The following is a 26,015-nucleotide window of genomic DNA, read 5'->3' as shown; positions in this document are numbered from 1 at the left end:
TGTGGGGCCTGATCCTCCCCACATTGCAAATTGTAGGCTGCCTTGCGAGCCTCTTGAGGATTTCTATGAATGGAAAAATATTTCAAGATGGCCGCCTTATAGGTGGACCATCTTAAATGATTTTGGTCCTCCAGCCCCGCAAAGAAACTGGAGTATTCCGGGGAGAAGGTCCACTTTACATATTGAATACAGCTTTGGCTGTCCTTCAAATGGAAAGTCTCCATCATTTGCTCAAACAACTCTAAGTGCTCCCAAACAGAATACTTAGCGTTCTTATGGTAAGGCGTGATGACGCTCCTGATCGCCTTAATCTGCTTTAAGGGGTCCTTAAGCAAGGCCCTTTTTGCCTTATTGGCCTTTTTGGTTCGGGTAACCCTGGTCCATCCATCCTCTGACTCAGAGGCACTGCTCCCAGAGGTTCCCGTCAGATCTTCCAGGTTTTCCCGGATTCTGCGAGCCTGGGAATGGCTGGCAGAATGTGAGGACCTGGTCTCCTGTTTCCTGTGGTGCTCAGAGGAGTCCTCAGATCCCTCCTTGCTGCCAGGATTTGCTGGGTACCCCCCCCACTGACCTAACTGGGCAGAGGTTTTCAGGATGCCCTTAAGGGGCCTACTCTCCTGGGGTTCCCCACTGAACTGTACTGTACTTGGGTGCCCATACCCGGATGCCCACCCCTCCATTCCTGAGTGGTACTGGCCTATGAGCCCCATACTTTTAGCTGGATAGTAATCTGCCATCCCTGTGGCCCTGTGCTCATGTGCGCCAGGGGACATGGGGGTGGCAGAGTCCAGGGACTGAGAGAGATAAAGGCCTCTGGTACTAGGGCTCCTGGGGTTATGCTCAGGAGTTTCTCTTTCCCAGCGAACCTCATCTCTATCCGCCCCTGCTCCCTGTTGCAATGCAAGAGCCTGCGCCTTCAGTTCCTCAGTTAAGGCCTTACTAGACTCTATCAGTCTCTCCTGCATCGCTACCTGTTGTTGGAGCCTATCATTGTGCTGGCAGAGAGCCTCATTCTCTCTCTGCGTTTCCTGATTGGTCCTGGAGCACTGGGCCAGTCTTTGCTGCAGGAGGTTTACCTCCTGAGTCCCATCCCTACTGGCCTGCTCCTTTCTTGCCAGAGCATCTTCCACCCTTCTGGTGTGCTCTACCAAGTTCTGGTTTTCTTTTTGGAGGTCACCCAGCCCCTGGAGGGCCAGGTGATTTTCTTCAATTTCCTTTTTTAAGTGGCAGACTTCCTGGCCTAAAGTGTCTCTTTCCTGACTGAGATCCTGCATCTGTGCTGCCAGGTCGTCCCTCTGTCGTTGAAAGGCACCAGCTTTTTGGCGCTCCTCATCAAACTCGGCCTGGGTATCCAGGTCTTTCAGAATCAGTTTATTTCTCTCCTCTTTCTCTCTATCTAACTGGCTTTGCAGGGTGACTACCTGCTCCGCGCATGCCCGGTTGAAATTGATCTGTTGCTCCAACTTTTTCTGGTTCTGCAGTAAGGAGTCCAAACTGTCTTGGTGCTCCTTCTGCAGGGCCAGAAATCTGGTATCCTGGTCTGTCTTTTCCTGTTGTAGGATGCCCATATCCTCTTTTATTTTAATGATATATTGCCTACTATCATTTTCTGACTCCTGGCTCCTGAGCAGCCTCTGCTCAGAAGAGTCCAGCTCAGATTGGGCCTTCTGTAATGCCAGCAGTTGCCTACTCGCCAGATCTTGGCCTTCAGCACATTTGTCCTGCATGGCTCCCATATGTAAATATAAATATGCCGCTACCCTGGCAATCTTATTGTGTTCATCTTTGGCTTTAGGAGCCATATATAGTTCACTCAGGGCCACATGTAATGGACCCTGATCTCTCCATAGGTCTGACCCAGTTTCAGTGACCTGTCGCGTGATGGCCTGCAACCAGGCATCCTGGCCCTGTTCAGTCCATTCACCTCTCACAAATAGTTCATGTAAGAGGTGCTCTCTGGCTATTTTCATGTCTACTAAGGTCGTCATTCTAGAGATTGGTCTCTGTCCTGACTTACAGAAATTAGTATTTTATTTTTGCAAAACAGACCTTTTTCTTAGAGTGTTCCTATGAGGAGTGCTTTACAGCGTAACACAGCGTGGTGATCCGACCGGATATGTGTATCTGGTCAGCTGGCACGCTGTATTAATCTGCACAAATGGTAGATCTAACCCAAACGTCCGGCACGAGCCCCCAATTTGTAAGAGGATTCAATTCAGCACTACAGCCAAGTCAACGCCTAGTCTAGAATACTGAATGAAAACCCTTATTGATATATCTTTATGTCCAGTTCATGCGTTCTGGATGACTACCCCTATATAACACCCCTCCCTTGGAATCCCCCTGACCCCACTGAGCCAAGAAGTAGTTCTGTTTTGCAAGTTTAAAGGTTTATTTGATAACTTAAACAATATATATTATATCACGCTTTATAATAAATTAATAATTGGATATCACACTTAATCTGGTATGATAAAGATTAACAACGGAGAATCTGGCACTAGCACACTTCTTGATAATCACTAAGGAGTTGATATGAAATGGATAAGATAGCAACAATACTTTTATGGTTTCAAATGGATGCAATGTGGAATGAAATGCAGTACAGAAAATACTCAATATGATTTCAACAAAACAATGTAATCACTTTCTTGGACAATTCACCCCCCCCCCTTATGCAATGCAAGGAAATGGAAGGAAGGCACACAGTTCTCAGATATGCAATCAAATGTGATTCAGTTCACCCCAGCAGCTTAGACTACAGAAGTTGAAAACACAGGCCCAAATGCTTTTAAATGTGCTGGAAATGAAGAGAAAAATATACTAAAATGCTTTTAATTCCCTCTAGGAGGTTCAGGGTGAGTGAAATCAAGTTAATATTAGTCCAGGCTCACTTTAGCAAGGACCTAGGAGTAACTAGCAGGTTAAACGAATTTTTGGCAACTGAAAGGCAAGCAGCAGCAGATTTTTACACGTGAAGAAATTTGCAAATCGCGGTAAAATGTCAAATCGCGGCTAAATTTGCGAATGCGCCGAGCGCGATTACAGAGGAACTACAAGGACTATCACTATCGTTTTGGGGTCCTAAGACAGCCTAGGATCTCAGCTTCCAGATGAAAGTTACTGACAAACGGTGGCGGAGATATGAGCGATTTTGTGAAGGTCGTTTTTCAGATTTGAAATTTTAAAGTTAAAAAAGACAAGTGCAGCTTGCAACTAGAAAATGACAAGTGACAGCTTTACAAATGACAGGTGACAGTTAGGAGGCAGTTCTACTTAGATTAAAATAGCTTGGATTATATTATTTTAACTAAGAGATTGGTTCTGCACAGTTTTCTAGGTACTCACACTATATTCTTGAGTTAAATGGGCCTCGCCATGGATCTGGTCAGGTTTTAAACTGGACTCTGGTCTCTGCACTTCACAGTGATCTGGGTCAGCTCTCTCTGGTTCTGGATATTTGATAGATTTGAAGTCTCTATGTCTGCTCTCTGAAGGTTGATGGAGGTAAAGTATGGATTTTCCGACAGAGCTTCCAGCTGCAAATGGATTTGGAGGTCCCTATCTGTCCTGTCTGTCTGCTTTTATGTGTTTTCAAAATGGGTGTGTGTGAGCAGCATCACTAGCCAGCCCCTCTCCACTTATCATTGGCCAAGCTTTCATTTCTCCCCTGATTGGGGGAGCTAAGTTGTGTCAGAGTGATGTCATTTTACAGCCTGCAGAAAGTCCACTCCTCCTGTCAACTTACACACAAATCTAGATTTGAACCAAATACATATTTGCAGAGGTACATATTGTTTTAAAATTACACGCACCCATCACATATCACAGGAGGTATACCCTGTCCAAACTCTGCTCTTCCTGGGAGCTTGCATTCAGAAATGGCAATATTTTGCACTTTTTAACTGGTTTGCAATACCGGACATTACCCCAAATTTACACACATGTGCGCAAGGAGTATGGACATTAGTTGATGAAGTGTCAGATTTTTCACATGCACACATTTTGAGTAATATCCTCTTTTCCGCTAAAACCCCCCTGAACATGCCACCGGTTCTAAAAACCTCTTAAAATGTGGGCAGAAAAATCACAAGAATTATGGTGTCATTTAAAGAATTTTCACAAGTCCGTACTACGAGTTATTCATCTTTTTAGAGTTATGTTCTGGCCCCAAAGGGGTGTGGTTTTCCCCCAGCACAAGGTTGAATTTCTGGTTTTTCCAGTTCTGCCAAGCCAGCTTGCTCTCACAGGCAGTGCTCCTCCCCTTTGCTTCAGGAGGAAGCTACTTTTACGACATCTGCAATAAACCATCTGCCTGAGTCAGGAGAGGGCTTTGTTCAGAGCTCCTGTATTCTGTGGGGCTCCCCTTAATTCAATTATCAGAGAGATGGCATATCCTTAGTGTGGCCAGCAAAAGGCAGATAGGCCTGGGAACACAGCTGTGACTCAAGTTTCACTCCTGATGGGGGGTAGTTGCCAGGCAGAATTCAGTTCCTTAAGCCAGGTTTCAGATAAAATGTCACTTTTTGTTACCCAGTTTAAGTCAAGACAATGTTTACATATGCAGCTAAAATGCTGATTCTAAGTTTAAAACTATGACATTTAAACAATTGCAACCTATGTGACACTCAAAGTAGGTCACTCAGTCAATTTAAACACTTAGATTTTTAGTGTCTTTCAGTCCAAATTTACTTAAACTGCTGAAATCCACAGCTCAGCCAGTCTTGTTATAAACCTTCAAGTCACTTCAGAATATAACTTTACATTGGATCCACCTCTTAAAATGTCTTTCTTTGGCATGTTTTGGGTTCATTTATTCAGTTTTCTACAAAAAAGTAAAATCTGGAGTTGTTTTAAAACGCCGGCTTTTGGATAGTGGTGAGTACTGGTACTGCACCCCTTTTTGGGATTTAAGAAAATGAATTCCCAACAGTTATGGGTTTGCTTTTGGCAATCAGCATTGCCATTCCCAATGGTTTCAGACTACTGGGTGGGTAGTCCAATGGGGGTTTTAGGCAGTGTCCTTCTGTGCCCATAACATCGGCAAAAATGGGTGGCAGCCTATTCTTCATGCATTTCCCTGTGCATTTTCTGGGAAGCTCTGGCCATCATGATGTTTTCATGTCAGTACTGCACAGTTTTGAGGTAGGGCTCGGATGCATGGGTAAATACATCCCACACCCTTTGCACGTCATTTGTCCTGGAGGGCCACAGTATAGGACATTCATCATGGCAGTATATAGGTGCTATTTGTTGGCGCACCTTTTGGCGCACATTTCTTACAGCCGCAGAGACGCTACCGCCTGCTTTCTTGTGGCGGTCGTGTTAGTGCCTGTGCGCTGGTTTGACCGTGCGCTTTTTTGCCCTATTCTATTCCATGAATACGTGTTGTAGGCGAGCGTGTGGGCGTTCCGCGCACTTGTGCCCTGTACTTCCCCCGTGACGCCCACGTTTTGGCAAGTTGTTCCCCATTCCGAGTGTTACGCCCGTGTTCCGCCTACTTTTGTTGCGTGCGCCGCGCTATGTGCGATTTTCGCTGTGGCCTGTGCGATTTTCGCTGTGACCTGGCGCACGCTGTTAGATGGCCTGTGCGTCAACGTGCGCCGCGCACTTTTTTATCGCACATCCGCGGGTTTTCTCGCGCACGGCCTTCCATGAATCGATGTGCGCTGCTTTTCGTGCGATTTTCGCACTTGCACTGCGATTTTCGCTATTCCACTGCGATTCGCACGTTTTTGCCCACTTGCGCCGCGCTAATTATTCCATGAATCGGCCTCTGAATTTCGTGAAGTGTGCCGAAGCAAGGTTATGTAAATTCTAAGTCTTACATTTCAGATGTTTGAGTTCACTGAGATGCAACTTGTTATTTGCCTCTTACAGGTACTCCTAGATTTCAGTGTTGGTGTCCTGTCCACCTTAACGTGTATCTCCGAGTCCATCAAAGTGTATGATGGGAGCAGCACATTTTCACCCGTTTTATTGGACATGACCTGTGCCTCTGGACAGCTCCCCTCAGTGGTGTCTTCTGGGAATTCAATGCTGGTGCAGTTCAACAACAGAGGGCCAATCCTTCCCCTCGGCTTCAGTCCTCGCTACAGCACAGGTACGTCTGAACCCTCTTCGGTGCCACCCATGCCATTCCACCCATGGAGCTTCACAGTGTTAATGTTTATCTTTTAGGATTGTACTTTCTATATCTCATACCCCATGATTCCTCAGCAGAGAAGTACTATGCATAATTATTGAAAATACCTAAGAGTATTGCTTTCACTTTTAAGCTTTTGTTTCTATTTAACCCATATTTGCTACCTGTTGTTTTAGGCATAGATATTTAACCCATATTTGCTGCCTGTTGTTTTAGGCATAGATTTAGTAAAGACCATGACATTGAGAAAACATTTAAATTCTGTACAACGTGGAGAAGGATGAGAGAAAACATTCTAAAACATTGAATAACAAGCACTGAAATTGAAAACTAAGTGATAGTCCCTGAGATTGATTGGTGAGGGCAGGATACATTATTGCCACCTGCCAGTGAAAACTACTAGGATTAACTGTTAAGAGTGAGAAGGAGACCTTGCCACATCTCAGTGAAGGTGTTTGGGTAAAGTGGGTGTGGTCGCACTATCTCCTCTTTTGTGTGAAAATCTCTGGGATTGAATGAAAAGAGTAAGAAGTATTTATTTCATAATTCATGGCAGCCTGCAATATCTGTATACAAACCTACAAATAATGTTCTTGTTACAGGCTAGTTGTGACATCACAACTGACCTGAAATAAGAAAATGACATCACAATTGCTCTGTAATCAATTATCACGCTTCGTTTTGATGTCACCATGCCTCCTTCTTGAGCCAGCAGAGAGAATGCCAGCACATATATGAAGCACATTATTAAAGCCTTGAAAAGCTTTTTCACATTCCTTGCTGAATGAGCAATTTTCTGTGACACATGTCAGCCAGTAATTGACAAAGAACTGTTTATGGTAGAATGTTTAATTTAAGGACTGTTGTAGTTTTACTCATGTGAACAAGAAACTTCATGTTATTACTTAATTTAAAGCACAAAATTAACATTTTGTCACTTCCTTTATTAAACTGCTTGAACTATTTTTCTGCAGCACATTAGGAGCTGCATTTTTGCTTTTTTAAATCCAAACAGATTCTATATTGATTATATCAACAAATAGAAAATCTCTTACATTATATTAAGCAAGAGACAAGGTGTTAAATGGAATGACAGTGTGTGGTCATGTATTATAAGAAATAGAATATCTCCCAACATACATATGAAGGATATTGCAAGACGCCTTGGAGTTCTGTGACCTTTAATGTATGGTAGGGGTAGATCATTCCATATTTTTTTCTTCAGTGACAAAAGTGTACTGCAGATTGCCTCAGAACTCACCAATACAAATTACAAAAGTAATCCAAAAAGGAGTGTACACCAAGCAAGTAGTAACATAATTTATTCTGGGCCCAGGCACAGCTGGGAAAGCAAAATTCACACAGAATGCAGAACAGAACTGCATGAACGGTGCTGTCAAAGATACGCCCCTAAGAAAAGAGCTTGTATAATCATACAAACTAATTAGCATCAAACCACATTGAAACATTTGGTTAGTCCTTCATGTGAGGCTAGTTGGTAGAGCTACGTCATTCCCCTATAGTGGGACATACATTATCCTGAAATGATTGGGTCCTGCAAACCTTGCCACACCACCCTCGACCACTTCTGTGACGTCAAAACCGCTAATTCCCACATCTTAGTAGCAAACATTGAGACATTTGAGATGACCAGCGGATCTTCATTCATCTGCTGCCGGTCATTTCCATCCATTTCTCATGGGAATACAATTGATCATGACACTGGAGGAGCTGTGAGCCATTGACAAGTTACCATTTCAATGTTGCATTTTAGGAACTCTTCAAACCTCTTTGCAGATACACATGTGCAAAGGGGCAATTTGAAACTGCCATGGGACATTTTAAAACCATCAGCAAACCAGTTTCATAAATAATATGCCAAATTATAAAATGGTAGTGCATTTGCTGCCTTTCTGCAGCACCCATGAGCTTCGCTTCTTGAAGTTGAAATGATCAAAGGCTTTTAATTTCTTACCCTATGATCCTGGTAATGTATAATTTGCAATGTGTTGCCAGCCTCTCAGGCTACTAAACAAGTTATTATAATGTGAATTTGTTTCTAGTGAAAAGCATGCTCTGAGGCTTATTTAAAGCATTTTCCAGACTAGTACATAGAACCGTGTGGCTATCAATGAAGCCCTCTCCCATCTTAGTGGGCTAATCCCACAGCTGATATGTTTGTGACTTTATACCACACTAAACTTGCATTTTTACCACATTATTCTGCCATTGTATTGATCCATCAATAACTAACTCTTTTCCTTCTCCCAGTCCCCACTCTGCTGCTTTCTTTTTAGGGATCCATATTCTTTTTAGTCTACTCATGTCACCTCCATCTTCTTCCTAGTCTTCCAATGATCCCTCTATCAGTACACGCCCCTACCCATCCTTTTTGATTGATTGATATTTTATTTCTATCGCGCTCGTACACAAGTGTTTCAGATCGCGACAAGGCAAGGGAGGGGAACAGGGGAGAACAAACAGCAATCTTACTAGGCCCAGTGACATTGAGAACGTGCAAGTGCATGAGAGAAGGGGGAGAGGAAAAGTGCATGGAAGGGGGGAGAGGTGGAAAGTGCGAAGCAGCGGAGAAACAGATGAATAACAATAAATAAATAATAAAGGCGACAAACAGTGGTAATGCAGCCAGCAATTTGCAAGTGGTAGGTTTAAGGCAGCAGACAGGGTAGGTCCGATAAGTGCAGGAAGAAAAAGGGGGGCTGTATAGGTACAGATACAGACCGCAGTGCAAGGGGTGGCCCGGAGGCAGTGCGGGAGATTGACGGGATGAGCAGGTGCCTGGGCCCAAAAGACAGAGGGTGGAAAGGTGCACAGTGCCAAGAGAGAACAGATCAGCAGAGGAGAGGGGGAGCGAAGGCAGAAGAAAAAAGGAGGGTCTTGAGGTGCTTCCGGAACCGGAGATGGTTCTCCTCAAGTTTTAGAGTGGCAGGGAGGCTGTTCCAGAGGGAGGCCCCAGCCGAAGACAGAGATCTACCCCCGGCTTGTTTCTTAGAAAAACGACTGACCCTGAGTGAGTTGGAGGTAGAGGAGCGAAGAGCTCGAGAGGGGAGGTATTTGCCACATGAAATCCAATAGGCATCATAATTCTCTATATCTCCTGGTGGTATTGTAACCCAGTCAACTTCATCATACATTTTACACCCTTAGTTTGTTATTGGGCTTATTTTTATCATTTACCCTGTCAACATTCAGGGGCAACATAAATTGTCCTGTCCCTTTGTTACAGAGTCTCAAAATAGTTTTTCCAATGCAGAAGGTGACAAGCAAGAGGACCAATGTGAGGACAGTAACTTGAAATACTTCTGAGAGCCAAGCAGGCACCCATGCTAAAAGGGTGTCCAGCCAATTGTTCGATTGCACTCCATTAGCTTTGTTTGTCATCTTCTCATGGAGTATCTGTATTTCATTGATGGCTGCACCCAATGTTCCATTTGATGCCTCTCCATCGAACCTTATGGTACAACAGCTGCTCCCTATCTTGGCACAAACTCCTCCCTCTATGGAAGTGAGAAGGTCCAACATGTACCTATTCTAGAGTGTCAACAAATGTAGTGCCCTCAGCTCTTCCTTTACTGTGTTTAGGCCATTTGCTGTTGAATTGGCCAGACTGGTGTAACTCGTACCTGGTGAGTTGTAGCCACTTGGCATTAGCTGCAGTTTGCACACCTGGAAGCAGTAAAGAAATGAAAAAAGTGGCTTCCTTGAAAAATAGTTGAAACTCAGCAGGAATTGCTGCTAGATTTTCTATACTTTTCTCAGATCAATAGGTATTTGCTCTCCTTTTTCTGTTTAGCACTCCTTGCATTGTTTGCTCCTTGATTTGCTGCACCACTTTTTCTGTTTGCAGTACCCTTTGGGTGCACTACAACAATCCTGACCTCCTGGCAATAGCAATCTAACCTTTGGTATAAGTCTGTATTACACAGGTTGGTAGTGTGGACGAGTAGCCAGGCTTATCTCAAGAGGGGTTAATGTGAGCTGTAGGGGAGTTAGACAGAGATTCACAGTGACAAGTATTCAAGTAAACACTTACGCACAGGGTTTCTTAATAAAACAATTATTAATTTATTTACTAGTCAGTTAATGAAAGCCATCTTCAGAAGGGAACACTGTAAAACACCACACAAATACACTTCACAGATACACACTCTTAACTTTCTAAATCAGCAAATACCCATTCGGAATGGCATACAAGCACTACCTACGCCCATAGGTGACTTCAATAGCTAGGGTGCTGTTGACATTAATATATCACTGTTTGTATTTAGAATGCTCTCAGGGGAAGTGTCAAAGAAAAGAGGGGTTAGAATAAAGCAAATATCCACACAGTTATTCTCAATCAGGTAAGTACTTTCAATAACCCCCTAATGCAAAGTTAGTGAACCCTTTCCTGGGAGGAAGGCAGAAAATACTTAAACAGAGGAGAAAAAAGTCATTCAGGGAGGCAGGCCAGCCAATGTTAAGTTAGCAAAAGTTAGGTGAACTGAAGCACTTCTTGCAGGTAAGTAGAAAGTCTTTCACAATGTTTTAAAAGTCTTGTAGGATAGAAGAAAATCAAAGTAGGGCCACACACTGATTAGGCTTATGAGGTAAAGAAGCTGGCAGCAACTATACAAATGCAACCAAGCAAGTCTCCAATGAGGACAAGTGGTTACACAACAAGAGGTAAGTTCTCTTTGACTGTACAGTACCTTTAGGTTAAAGAATAAGTGCAGCAGATGACTTCTGTTCCTGTGCAGCTCTAGAGGTCTCGTTGTTCCTGGACCTTTGTCTTGGGGACAAGAGGGAGGATGCCTGGGGACTCCTGCACTACAATGGGATGGTCGCTGCTCGCAACAGGCTATCTTCAAACAAGTGGCTGTTGTTTCAGCTCCTTGCATCTACTGCAAATAGCACCACTGCGGTTCCTGGCTGTTGAGATGGGCTTTCCTTGCTTCTTGCGTCCAACACTCTGTTGAGGGGGCTCAGTCTCGGCCAGTCCTGCTTCCTAGGAGTCCGGAGGATCTTCCTGGAGCTCTTGGCCAACTTAAAAGCAATGCACACGAACTGGTGTTCCTCTCCATGGCGATCCTGTTCCAGCAGTGACTGCAGTGGATACTCGACTAGCGTTGAGAGGATGTCCAGGTGGCTTTCTTTGGAGTTGATTGATCCCACCAACTCAAAGGGAGACGTCATCCCTGCAGGAGATTCTCTGTCGATACGAATTTGGAGTTTCAGCACAGCAGCAGGGCTTCACCGGGCAAACCAACAGTCCAGGAGTTGCAACAGGTGTCTTCTTCGAGTTCTTCTTCAGATTCCTTCATCCAGTGGTCGACTCTGCCTTCAAAGCCAATAAAAACTTGCATTTTATGCAGCTTGCTTCCATTCATTCCAGCGTAGCTGTCAGTCACCCAGCAGGGTGGCTGTCCTTACCGGAGAGCAAGTCAGCCAATCACCTAAGAGTACATTCCTGTCTCCTAGGAGACTAAGCACATGGAGTTTCGAGCACCTCCCTCGCTTCCTGCCCCTGCCAGACACCCTGGAGCCAGAGGCGGGTTTCACTCGTGAATCCCACCAAAGACAAAATGAACAAAGGGACCAAAACTGGTTTGACGTGCAGAGTAAATCTCAAGAAGGACCAATCCACAAGGCAATGGAAAAAAAAGAAGACCGGGCCATTTTGACAGAAATGGCTCCCATGGGTGCTTTACCGTGACTGCGAACGCAGCCCGCAGTAAAATCCCATAATGGTAGTAAAAAATAAACCACTGCCACCAACTATTCTGTGAGGAAAGGGTAACATAAAATTGTTACATGAGAAACTAGACAAAGGGGATACTAAGTAACCACTCCAGCACCCTATTGTAAGATAATATGTGCTGGGTCTTGAAAGTTACAAAGGTAAGTAAAGTCAATTTCACTTTACTGCTCTTGGAAACAGTAGTTTATCCAAGAGAAGGTATTTAAACCTTGGGGAAATCTGGAAGACTTATACGTTACTGAGGAAAAAGTTAATGAGAGCTAGTGTATGCTCCCCATCATGTTGCGCTCTGCCCCTCTTCTCCGGGGGAGCTAGTGCTCTTGTCCCTGCACACATTTGTGAGATGAACCCATCCTCAGCGACCTTCAACCTTGGTGTTGAGTATATCAATGTATGTGGACCAGTAAAATGTTCTTCTTTCCACTTTCTGATGTATTTTTTTTATAAACAAATCTTCTCTCCTGGATAGAGAAGTGCTGCTTGCGGTAATTCCCTTGCCTGCTCGCTACTGTTTATTTCACCTGCTTGCTCTATCCATACTCTTGAATTTGTCTGTTCGGATATATAGGCAAGCAATCTTGTAAGTTCTGTGAGGTACATATGAAACTCCTCCCCTAAGATGTGAGAAGAGTTAGCATCAGAAATTGTACGTGCCAGTGAAATAGGCGCATGCATTCTCTGACCAGTAACAATTTACTAGCTTAGCAAAGCACTCTTTAAGAAAGCCATTCATTCTCTCAGTCCTACCATTGGCCTGTGGGCAGTTAATGGTACAAGTAGATTGTGCCATATTCCCAGAAGGGAACTTATTTCCTCAATCAAATCATTTGCAAAATGCTGATCATTGTCGGAGCAAATTTCGTCTGGGATCCCCCACCTCGGATATACTTCTCTCACTAAAAATGTTGCCACTGATCAGGAGTCATTACGGGCACAGGGACCAGCCTCAAGTCAACGTGAAAACGGACATACTACAGTAAGCATGTGTCTATAAGAGGTACATCTATCTTGCATATCGATATAGTTGATATGGAAGTGCCGGAAGTGCCTTTCCAGCCACAGTAATGTTCCTGGTATCACTCTTAAAGTGTGACAAGAAATTTTTTTTTTAACAAATTATACAATTTTTCACAAATTCAGACACACATTCATGTAAATTTGGCAAAAACCAATCCTCGCTTATCCCTCTGGCCACATGCTCTTTGGATATGCGGGCAGGGTAGTGAAGCTGTTCCAGAGCCACATTCAACAGCTTTCTTGGCATTACAACCTTGCCGGTGCTGTCTTGCCGCCAAATCAAATCTGTTGGAGACAGACAGCACCACCTTTTCTTCAAAAGCTCTTTCTCATCATTCAGTGCTTCTCCCTGTAATTCTATTAGTCTGCACTATTGGAGTTGCATTGAAGCCATCTGGTGGTGCATTTGGTTCTTTAGTTGTTTTCATCAATGCTATTAGTGGTATTTCTTTCTTCTCCCCAGAGAACAGCACATGTGTTCCTTCTGGCAAATATGCTGCTTCTTTTGCTGCTCTGTCTGCCCTTTCATTGCCCAATGAAATAAAATAAAATATTTCCCCCCCAGTATGGGTCATACACTTTATTATTGCCAATTCTACTGGGTGTGGTAGCATTTCTAATAATTTACTCAGAAATGCTGAATGTTGTACCTAGTGCCATCACTTATCCTGAACCCTCGACCATCTGTCTGGCTTTATATCTGCCAGAAGCATGGAACCTGTTCTGATGAACATCCATGAAGACCTGCTCTCCTACCTTGACTCTAACATCCCTTCTGTCCTTATCCTACTCGATCTCTATTCTGCCTTTCGACACAGTCAACCATACCATCCTGCTCAACCGTCTCTGTGACAACCTGGGTATCACTGATCAGGATCTGGCCTGGCTGACTTCTTTCCTCTCTGATTGACCCTCCCAGGTCTAACTTGGGTCTGTCCTTTACTCTATCTCCCTCTCTACCTGCAGTGTTCCCTAGGGTTCTAACCTCTCACCCTGATTCTTCAACCAATACCTGGCAACTCACGCCTTTCACATTAATGCTCTCTGCTCTAATTTTCACTGCTATGCGGATGACACTCAACTCATTTTGAGGCTTCCCTCGGCCACCTCTTCTCCTTCTATCATCTCTGATTGCCTGTCTGCTATTCAGGAGTGGTGTGTTTAATGATCTCTGCCTTAATACCAGCAAGGCAGAGAACCTCCTCATTGGCACACCTTCACCCTCCTCTCCTGTCACTCTCTGGCTGGCCTCCCTTCACCCTCCTCCTACCCCCACCTGCGAGGCTAAGAACCTTGGGGTCATCTTTGACTCCACGCTTTGTTTTTCTGCCCACATCTCTGATGTCTCTAAAAAGTCAATCTTCCAACTGCACCTCCTCAGAGGTATTCTGCCTTCCCTCTCCTTCCCCCAGAAGTTCACTGTCTCTCAAGCCCTCGTTCTCTCTAGGTTGGATTATTGCGACAGCCTCTTTCTAAATCTACCTGCTTCTGCTCTTCACCCTTTGCAACTCATCCAGAACTGACTGCGAGACTTATCTTTGGCCTCAAGCCCTGGGATTGTATCTCTCCAGCCCTGAAATCTCTTCATTGGCTCCCAGTGGCTACAAGGATTCAATTCAAGACCCTTTCCATTGTCCACAAGGCTTTCTGGGGCCTGGGTCTAAAATACCTTCAACCCTCCCTCCGTAAATACCTTCCCTCTTGAGCTCTTCACTCCTCCACCTCCAACTCCCTCAGGGTCAGTCATTCTCAAAGAAACAAGCTGGGGGTAGATCTCTGTCTTTGGCTGGGACTTCCCTCTAGAACAAACTCCCTTCCACTCTGAAACTTGAGGAGAACCATCTCCGATTCCGGAAGCACTTCAAGACCTCCCTCTTTGCTTCTGCCTTCTCTCCTCCTCTTCCCTGCTGATCTGTTCTGCTTCAGCATCATGCTCCTGGTTACCCTCTGATTTTGGGCCCAGGTACTTTCCCACCCTGCCACGCACCGGCACTGCCTCCTGGCAACCCTTGCACTTGGGTCTGTATCTGTAACCCTACAGTCTCACCCTTGTTCTGCACTTATCAGTCTGTGCCTTAAACCTAACACTTGCCACTTGCTGGCTGCACTACCATTTCTTTTTCAATCCTTTGCTCAGCACTTTCCACTTCTCACCCCTGCACTTTCCCCCTTCCCTCTCCCCTGCACTTGCGCATTCTCAATGTCACTGGGCCTAGTAAGATCATTGTTTTTGTTCTCCCTTGTTCCGCTCTGTTGCCTCGTCGCGCTCTGAAACACTTGTGTATGAGCGAAATACAAATAAAATATCAATATCCTTTCCCATCTTGCTAGTCATCAATGTACTGGAGATGTTACGTACGCAGAATCTGAAAATATATTTACCACCTGTCCTTCTGAGAGATCGCCATATTGTATGGTGCTGTAGATTCCTGTATGATACCTTTCTGCCATAAGGGCTGCAGTGCCTCATCTGCTTCTCGTAAAAGGGGGTATTTCTACACTCACTGCAGCAGTTCTCCCTCCTTTATCTTAACGTGCACTGCTCCTGCTGCCCCCTTAAATATTCCCACCTCATGGGGTCCTTTGGTCCATAAATTCTTTGGAAAATCCTCCTGTGTGTTTTATGTCTCTTATTTCACCAATTGTGTCATCTGGGGCACTGCTCTTTCCTTTATCTGTACTGGACAGGGCATGCTCAACTGAAACACTATCTCCACCTTCTCTTCATCTTTTGTAGCAAACAAATCTGTGGCTGTTACTCCTGTCAGTGTTAGTATAGGATCGATGCATAGTATTGATCACCACGCCATGTTATTGTCATCTGTAGCAACCAGTATAACCATATCTTTTCTCACTACTACTTCCTCTAGGTATAGCAGTATGTGTATGTGTGTGTGTGCCTGGTGTGATGGTTGAGGGGCACCATGTTCTGAATACAAATTCATTTGACAGTCCCAAGACCTTTCCCTGTTTTCCTGGGACCCATCCTAGCAGTACTTGCACTCCATGGAAGAACATCTCTGTGTGCGTGGGTATCCCTCTCAAAGTTCTGTGTGCATAGTAAGCTTCTATCAACACTGCCTCCCTGGCTGGTACATCCAAGGTGTGGTGCATACCATCCCTTTCTATGAAAATTAAGTTGTGGCATTCAATTTGTTTAACAAATCTCTTCCTAATATATTAATAGGTGTGTCTTTTTAATACAATTATGACACTACAATATGTTGCGTCCCTATTGTCAGTGGTCATTCATTTGCTAGAAGAACCGCTTAGATGGTCCCCCGAAAAGACTTGCATGTCCAATTTTTTGTTGGATAATGGGACCCTCCTTCTTTTATACAGGATCTGGCTGCTACAGTATCCATTAAAAAGGAAAAGTCCCTCCAAAATATTGACCGACCAAGGCTGCATTTTTATGAGCAAACTCATGGGGGGGTTAAAAAACTGTTGCATATTATCACACTCCAAACATCAGTTTATCATCCACACACAGGTGACCTTGTAGAAAGATTTAATAAGACACTGAAAACCATCCTGCGAAAATGGGTGGAACAAGATGCCAGAAATTAGAATCAAATGATTCTCTGGGCTTTATTTGAAGTTAGAAAACACCCTGAGGCCTCCACAGGATTCTCTCCATTTGAATTACTCTATGGGGGGGGGGAACTCCAGGATGTACTGGATATGTTGAGGGAAACTTGGAAGGAGAGAGAAGAAGCCTCAATACCAGTCTCCCAAACTGCAACTAGGCTTAATGAACACTGGTCGGCTGTTAGATCTTTGGCACAAACCCATATGGCCAAAGCACAAGAACAACAGAAAACCTCTTATGACAGAAAAGTCTCTGAGATCTTTTTCCATAAGTCAGAAAGTATTAGTGGTATTGCCCACATCTGAGTACAAACTTATATTTAAGTGGCATGGACCATATGAGGTGTTGGAACAAATGGGACTGTGTAACTATACAATTCCCAGCGTGATCGTCACCTAAAAACACAGGTCTATCATATAAACCTTTCAAAGGAGTGAAGGGAAAACCTGTCAGAGTTCAATGCCATGTAATTATCTTGTCTGTTACCAGAGGATTTGGATAATATTGACTTTATTTCCCCTGATCTTAGTACTAACCAGAAGCAAGATCGTATAAGACAGTTCACTGATGTGTTTAAAGAAGCGCTTGGAAAACTGTAGGATATTTACCATCACATACGCACTCTGGAAGGCAAAGTGGTACATTTAAAACCTTACTAACAACCGAGTCCCGAAAAGATACCATTATCCAGGAAGTTAAGCAAATGCTTGTGGCCAATATAATTGAACTGTATAATAGTCCTTGGTCCTCCTCTATCATGTTAGTGGCAAAACCTGATTGAAGATGGTTTTGAATTGACTTTAAAAAGGTAAATGCCATCTCTGCCTTTGACGCCTACCCAATGCCATGCATTGACAATCTTATTCACTGGTTGGGTAATGCTGTCTACCTGTCAACAATAGATGTGAACAAAGGCTCAAAGGCTATTGGCTGATGCCACTGTATTGACCTGACAAAGAAAAAACTGTGTTTGCTACTCCCATAGGATTGTTTCTGTTTAAAGTATTGTCATTTGATCGGCATGGAGCTCCTGCAACATTTCAGAGATTGATAGATAACATTTTACATCCTTACTTGAACATTTGCTGAAGTTATATAGATGATATTGTGATACACAGTCAAACATGGGAAGATCATCTGCATCACCTTTACACAGTCATGAGAGGGTTAAGAAAAGCAGGGCTAACCCCAAGCCCCAGAAAATGCAAACTGGCTCAATCGGCAGTTTAATATTTAAGGGTTTTTTGTGGGTAATGGTACTGTTCAACCACAACAGGAAAAGGTTAGAGCTGTCCTCAATACCCCGACACAAACAAAACCAAAAAAGTCCTGAGAGACTTTCTGGGATTAATCGGCTACTACTGTCGGTTCCTTCCAAACTTTTCAAGCAAAACCTCTCGATTAACAGACAAAATGAAAAATGCTGAGCCTCAAAAGATCAGATGAGATGAGACAGATGATATTTGTTACACCACTTTAAAACAAGCCCTATGCCAGAGCCCCATTTTAAAAGTAGCAGACTTCTCTAAGGAGTTCATCCTAAAAACTGACACTTCCTTAATGAAACTGGGGGCTGACTTATCGCAAAACCATGATGGACTGGTGCACCCTATATTGCACATCAGTCAGAAGTTGTTTGCCAGGGAGAAGAACTACTCAGTGATCGAACTTGAGGCACTGGTAATTAAATGGGTGATGATAAATCTCAAATACTACATCTTGGGTCATAGATTTTGACTAATCACAGACAAATTCTGATTAGTGTGGATTAGTCAGAGAAAATAATCCAATCCACGGGTTATGCTGTTGTTCTTGGACCTTCAACCCTATTGCTTCACAGCGGAACAACAGAAGGGTCAAGAGCAAGGTAACATGGATTTTCTCTCCCAGTTTCCATGTGAAACCTCCCAGTCCATCCCGCAAAGGGGAAGGTTATGTGAGAATCCTGAGGGCATCTGCATACCTGATCCACTTGGATCCTCTTCTCAGGTGGCCAGGGGAAGGCCATCACTCTTGGATCCTGAGCCTAGGGGTTTAGATGAGAGGAAGGGTCACCTGGGTGGAGTACTGGGGATAGGATGTATTTTGGTGAGGCATGGTACCCCCCTTCCCTTGTAATAATAAACCCTATGCTCTCCCTACCTTCATAGGTTATTGACAGCCATTCCCTCTTATTTCCCCTCAGTCATACAACTCTAGTACTGGGACGAGGAAGAGGCGACTAGGAGTGGTACACACTAACATTCAGTTACACCACTCTGGTACTGGGATGAGGAGGATGCCTGGAAACTATTGTGAGGGTCAAGCATGTCCAGAAAACACCAGTAATTGTAGTCAGGCAATTGAACTTGAACTTGAGGGCTTGCACCTGCAACCTGTTAACAGGTCACAGGTGCATACAAGGTGGATCCACCAGTAAGGAAGGGGAAGTCAGCAGGAGAGATGCCGGGCTGGGAGAGAGGGGCCTGGGAAGGGACAATTCCTGCCCAGAAGGGGGCTTCTGAGGAGAGTAGTGCCTGGAGGCAAGGGAGCCAGTGATTGCAGAAGAGAGACTGTGAGGCCGGGCATGACCAGGACGTGAGAGGTGCAGAAATGCCAGAGTCTCCACTGCCTTGTGCCCACATCCGGAGCTGTGGGGCACGGAAGACTTCCAGGTGCTTCAGGCCACCGGTAGCATCTGCGGGTGAAGAGCGGAGCTACCGGCAACCACCAGTGAGGTTCTCAAGAGGCGAGCGCTGCTCGCAGCACTCCAGAGAATTGTGCAAGGAGCCGAAGAACCTCAGAAACAAGACAAGAGAGGATGTCCAGAAGGGCAGCCAAGGACAGGTGAGTGAATTGAAGGGAACACTCATACTGGGGCACTCCTAGGGCTACAACTGGGCATATGGTAACGCCAGATGAACTGAAATTTGTGTGTATTTGATGGTGAACTAAAGGAAAGATTTACAAGCATTATTGAATACCAAACTAACGGAAAACTTTGATAAGCCTACGCATGAAATGAAAGCATGTGTGAAATGTTTGTAATGAACATTTAAAGACAAAGAATGAATGATGTGCACTTACAAAGATTGTGAGTTGTGTGGAATAACACACTGTGGCAAAGCCAAGAGACTGGCAATGAGAATCCAGAGCCTGTGAACCAAAGCACAGGTGCAGTGAGAAAGAAACCTGTGTGGGCAAGAAAACCTAATGTTATTGGTTGCATGACCTGTAATGGGTGGAGAGTTTGGTCCGATAACTACACCTAGACTGCAAATACCTTGTCTGGAAAAGCCAAGGAAGTAAACAAAAAGAATCTCCACTTGTGAATTAGATTTCTGAAGATGTGAAATATAGCAATCTTTATTAACTATTGAAGAGCCTGCAGGATTAAAAAGGTTGACCTGGAACTGGTTTTGAGAATCAGGAGACAAACAGATTGTGGGTTTGCAAGGTGGAAGAGCTGACGTCTTGGTAAGGGAAACACCCAAGACTATGTGAGTTTTGCTATTGCCTTAGGGAATGGAACCCTGAGGCCTTTTCGGAACTGTGTTGTCTTTTTGGGGAAGGGAACAACGAGACACTTAGAAACCCCAGGGTTATTTGGAACGGCTTTGAACTTGGGAAAGAGGAGCTAAAAAGTAAACCCAGAGCTGGAGGAAGCTCACAACTTTATTTGGAACACTGTTTCTTTTGTTGCTGACATCCCTACACATTGCTTAGCTTTAGTTGTGAGGGCAAGTATAGGTTTTCGACACAGACTTTTAAGCTGAACTTACTGACTCAGGCTATACTTAGTTTCTTTAGGTAGGTAAATCCCACCCTATCATAGGGACAGTTATGACTTACTCCATCCTGACATTCAAGTAATAACAGTGTCTTGTTTGAACCTTGAATCTTTTGTCTGGGTCGTGCTTCATGATGCCTTTCCATTACCTAATCTTCTTCCTTCTACTCAATCTGCATTCTGTTTTCAGTATTCTACTGAAACTGCTATTCTTTCTGTATCTGATTACATTATTTATGCTCATCACTGTAAACTCTCTTCCATTCTGATTCTGATTGACTTCAGTGGCACATTTGACACTGTGGATCAGTCTACTTTACTATCAACTCTTTCTTCCCTTTGGTTGCTGATTTTTTTCTAAAATGGTTTTCCTCCGATCGTGCAAATCATTCTTTTTCTGTTTTCTAGATGGGTGTAACCTCTTACTTTTCCTCCCTCTCTCTCTCTCTCTCCCTCTTTCTCTCTCTCTCTCATGGTGTTCCTGAAGGTTCCGTTTGGTACCCTGTCTTATTCACGCTTTAATATCGCATGACTGTTTTCTCTTATCACTGACTTCGGTTTTCCAGTGCACTTTTCATGTTGACGATATCCAGATTTCCTTGTCTTCTCCTTAATTTAATGACTATCCACTCTCACCTGTCTTTCTGTCTTGCGGCCATTTCTTCCTGGATGTCTTCACATTTTCTTTGTTTAAATTCAAAGAAAACTGAAATCTTATGTTTTCTCTCTTCTAAAATCTCTCTGCCTCTGGCGATATTATTTCTTCCTCTGTCTCTTCCCTTATCGTCTCAGGTATGTAATCTTGGTGTCTTATTTGATCCTTCTCTTTCCGATCGCTCTTGTCATTTTCATTTATTTAACATTAAGAAAATGTGTCCCTTTTCTTCTGCAAAAACGCTGCTTCAAACCTTTGCTTTGACCCATTGTACTATTGTTGTTCACTTTATGTTGGTCTCACAAAATCTGCTTTTGCAAATTGCGCTTGCTTCTTCACTCTGAGGTTCGGATTATTTTTATTCTTCCCCAGTCTTCCCACATTTGTGAATTTTTGGCTCACCTTAAGTGTCTACCGGTTCAGCAGTACTCTGAATTTCATTTTCTCAGTCTGGTCTTTAAATCTATTCATGTACTTACTCTTATCTGTGAGCTTTGATTTCACTTTACCATTCACCACGTAATCTTCGCTGTGCATCTAGGTTCCTTATTTCTGTTGCCCATCCTCCTTGTGCTGCTTCCCGCTTTCATTCTTTTCAACTGCTTGCTCCCAATCTGTGGAATTCTTTACCTTTGGACATCAGCTCTTGTTCTAATCTCTCACACTACAAAACATGTATAAAAATACATCTCCTTCACCTCTTTTTCCCTGAATAATGTTTTGGAACTCTTTTGGTAACTCAGTTTTGTGACTATTCTCTATTGTTGTACTGTTCCTTTAGTCTGTGAAATGCTTTCTATAAAAGCCTATATAAATGCAGTAAAAAAATAAATAAGAGATAGGATTGCATTTATAGGAAAAGGAATTGTGATTAGTTCGGTTTGGCCGAGGAGCAAACTTTCTCCTGCCAGTTGAACACTTTGAGATTAAATTGGAATAAGTACATGGATTTCTTTAACCGTTAGTAAAAGGCTTTGGGATTCTATAAAGATATTACATAGGCATGCTTGTACCTGCTAGGAAAATGCTTTAAGAATGAATAAGGATGAATATGTGACAGGCTTTAATCTGCCAGTAAAAGGCTTGGGGATTGAACAAGGATACTTACAGGGGTAGGCTTTGCCCGTCCACTAAGACATGTTTGCGACTCAATAAGGATAGTTACATGGGCAACCTTTCACCTACTAGTAAATGTTTTTGGACTGAATGACTGAGAGGAGGGGGGTGAGAGGGATGTAATGACATTCATTGCAACAGAATGATAAGGGCAACTGTCTTTCAATGTACTGCCCACTCACCCAGACTCCCTTCAGTTTCAGGTATTCAGAATTGATGAGGTAAAGGGGGGAAGTGGGTTTTCACTCTGCATTTGTAAGCTGTGGGCTTAGAAGATTGTGTTATATGGGGATGAGTGTGATCAGAGGGACAATCATTAACATCTCATTTTAATGTACTGGGGCTAAACATTGTAAATCATAGAGAAAAACCTCATAATACCGGTGATGCTCTTCATGTATAGATTAAAAGGCAGTGGAATTTTTTGGGCACTGGATAAGGGAATAGAGAGGTATGTCCTTCCATCAATAACATTGGCGCAAAACGTTGTGCCAAATGAAATCAGGATTTTAGAGTCAAATGTATTTTATTGTAGAATATTGTATTGTTATATGGGATGTAAATGATTCAAATGTTATGTTTTCTTTTTTGTGTAATGTTTGTAATAAACTATGTACACAATTTTAAAAATAAATGCTGCAAAATTAATGAGGATGCTAAATGGTCACACCATATTCACCTACTGACAGGTTTTTCTTTTGTGTTTTAGTGCTTTGTGGTGCCACACTCACCAGTACCAGTGGCACTCTGACATCACCAGGCTTTCCTGGCAATTACCCCGCCTCTACAGACTGTACCTGGATGATCATAGCCCCGGTCAGATACAAGGTAAGAATAAACTGTTCTGATGGCTCAAGACCGCACCAGTCACTGATTATGGCTCCTCAGACCACCGTTTTTCACAAGCATGACTTTCCAAGTTCCGGCTTCAATTATTTAGTTTTCGCTCTTTCAATTATGGACTACATCTGGATGGGCATTCCAAGCTAATTGCAAAGTAATTCCAAGATCTGAGCATGCTTTGTCAATTTATGCACACACTCGCAGAAATGTATTTTGAAAAATCACTTGAAAGTCACAAAAGTATATAATGGTGAGGCCAAAAGTAATCATTTTCTGGTCTTCTGCAGATTTACTTCACTATGACTTCTTTCAACCTGGAGGGCCATCCAATGTGTATCTACGACTACTTGATGATATACAATGGAGGATCGTCCATCGCCCCCCTGATTGGGAAATTTTGTGGAGCTACCCAGATAGCTGCATTTACATCCACTGGGAGCACCTTGATGATCCAGTTCCACAGCGATTTGAACGTTTCATTGTCTGGCTTCATGGCCCAGTACTCATTCGGTAAGCATTGTTCACACCACTCACCCTGAAAACATCATTGAAAGGCATGAGTGAGCTATAGTAGCAAACATTGTGCACACAACACTATTTACAGATTGTAATCAGTCTGATGTGAGATTGTAAAAAGGAAAAAGCCCCCTCACACAGTCCACCTCTTGATGGCTCTTCCTTATGGGGTCCTCCCTGCTTCAAGAGGCCTTCTTAATGTGTACGGTGGATTATTGTCAAACTCTACATCCTCCAAACCACTCTTTGCCAAAACTCCTTATAGCCTGATACATCACTGGTTGTGTGTATATCCTGCAAATAAAGGAGACCCATCCAGACACACCACATTTTTTCAAAACAGATTTTAGAGCTCAGAAAAAAGGAGGGAGATAGTCTTTCACAATGAAAAATATAATGCAATGACCAAGGTCTTGTAGTTTACAGGAGATGGATGTTTGTCTCCTTGCTAGAAGGACCTATGTAATTTTAAGATAATGGAAGGTGATGAGGCTCAGATTCTCTACACTATAGTGTGAACCCCGTCACTGCTTCAATCTGTTTGGAGACAGTCATAGGGATGAAGTGTGACATTTTGCAATACAATATATCCCTCTAAGCACAATAGCAGGACCAACTTACATTTCTAATCAGCTTTTTGACTAATAGTAATGGATTGCAAAAGAAATATCAGTCTACTAGCTGTTCCCAGGTATCATGAGCTGAGATAATGCTCTCTCTCTCTCTCTCTCTCTCTCTCTCTCTCTCTCTCTCTCTCTCTCTCTCTACTCTCTCTCACTCTCTATGACTTCAATCTCACAATCTATCTCTCTCTGTCTCTCACTCGCTTCATTCTCTTTTTCTAGCTGCCACCCCCTTTCTGTCTCGCTCTGCCTATACCTATACCTCTGCCTCGATGTGGATGACGATTGCGTTGTCAGGTGCGTGTTTGGTAGAGCCACCTCAGCCATTCCTGAAAGAAGCACAGTTACAAAAAAAACACAGATGAGTTGGGGCACCTCTCAGATACCATTGAGGTAGAAAGGGGGGTAAGACAAGGGTGTTTAGGGGCCCCACTATTCTTCATTCTCTTCCTAGCAGACATAGGCATATCGTTGTAATCGCCTGCATTGGCCAGCCCTATGTTGAATGGAAGGAAAATCTTCTGGCTGGCCTATGCAGACAATATGGTACTGCTACATAGAATACCAATTGGGCTCCAGCGTTTGTTAACCAGGCTGAGTGAGTACGCGGGAACTAATAGGCTTCCTATAAATCCTGCTAAATCAAACATCATGGTTTTCAAGCCCCCTCAAAAAAAAGGTCAAATATTCAAACTGGGATTTAGATGGCCAAAGGATACAAAGGGTAGAGATGGTCAAATATCTGGGCTATAACATCCATGCCTCCCCTGCCCTATACAAAGTTGAGAATCTCAGCAAAACAAGGGTACTGGTATGCTTGGGGTTAGCCAGTGTGAAGTATAAATGAATTAGAAGTGTTCACTCGGTCTAGACCCCCATAACCTAAATGGATATCAATTTTGCATGCAAATATGTGTACTGAAACACTCCTTGATAATGAACAGATATTCAGAAAGATTGATGTTAAACCTTTATATCAAAAAATGGTACATATAATAAAATCCAACTTGGAAGGACATATACAATCAAAAACATAAATGTAGATCTTCCATTAGTAAATTGAGTATTGAAACTTTCAAACAATCAGAAAAATTTGAGAATTAGTACATCAAAAAAGAATACACAAACAAAATAGAAACACAATTTTCAATATTGAAAAAAACAGTTATTTATCACTGGGATGCTTAGATTAAATCAGAAAGCAAAAACACAGAGTGATGAGTACAACTGTACCTCTATTCAAAATAATAAGAAATAGAGCAAATAAGCAGTATTCTACAGTGATTAGAATCAATTCCCAAAGCTGAGGATGATATTGTCGGGATAGGGTCTGCCAACGCTACAGGGGGAATAGATAAGCAACATGAAATGTGGTTGCTTTACATAGGTGACATGATCCCATCAGTGGAAAATGCCACATGAGCAAGATGGTCCTGGTGATCCACAAATGTTGCTGTGAAGGACCTTGTTTCCCCTCTGATATAAGAAAGCGTTTCGGTGGAACAGAATTGGTAAATAGGTACTTTTCATGCGAAGAGAATGTATTCCGCCTTCATCAGGGCGATAATTAGCAGGACCCTGCGTAGGTGAAAAGCGGAGAGAGGAAAAAGAAAATGGAAAAAAGAAAAAAGGGGGGATGAGTCACCAGAATAGATAAAAACGTAAAATAAATCAAACATGGAGGTGGATCTATACAGAATTACTTGGCATGCAAAAGTAGGGATTTAGTCAAGGAGACAGACTTCGATCCTAGTCGAGTCTGAGGTGTATCTCATAGCCACATACAAACAAGCCCCTATGTGGAGAGGGAAGTCTCGGGAAAAGTTCCGATGAATCTCCCCCCAAACAGGGGGCAGAGAGAACAGATTGTGGCATTGGGTCCCCTTTGGAAGAGTAATGCAAGGGTCACTAGCTGCTGCCCGCCGGTCAGAAAGCCAAGGTCCAAGCGGGTGAGGCAGGACAGGCTAGAGGGGTAATG

At 43.4% G+C, this 26,015-nt stretch overlaps 1 protein-coding gene across 5 annotated transcripts in view; it reads left to right on the top strand.

Annotated features, from left to right (window-relative positions):
- Positions 1-26,015, top strand: part of LOC138503504 (embryonic protein UVS.2-like) — a 275,168-nt gene that overhangs the window by 211,184 nt on the left and 37,969 nt on the right. For all 5 annotated transcript variants that reach the window (XM_069623289.1, XM_069623288.1, XM_069623285.1 and 2 more), the window contains 3 exons: positions 5,881-6,103; positions 22,765-22,883; positions 23,186-23,408. In XM_069623289.1, the coding sequence (XP_069479390.1) occupies positions 5,881-6,103; positions 22,765-22,883; positions 23,186-23,408 (565 nt within the window). The remainder of the gene's footprint in view (positions 1-5,880; positions 6,104-22,764; positions 22,884-23,185; positions 23,409-26,015) is intronic.

The sequence above is a fragment of the Ambystoma mexicanum genome, chromosome 11 (genome assembly GCF_040938575.1).
Source record: "Ambystoma mexicanum isolate Mex_15411 chromosome 11, UKY_AmexF1_1, whole genome shotgun sequence".
Lineage (NCBI taxonomy): Eukaryota > Metazoa > Chordata > Amphibia > Caudata > Ambystomatidae > Ambystoma > Ambystoma mexicanum.
This window is presented reverse-complemented; position numbering and strand designations above follow the sequence as displayed.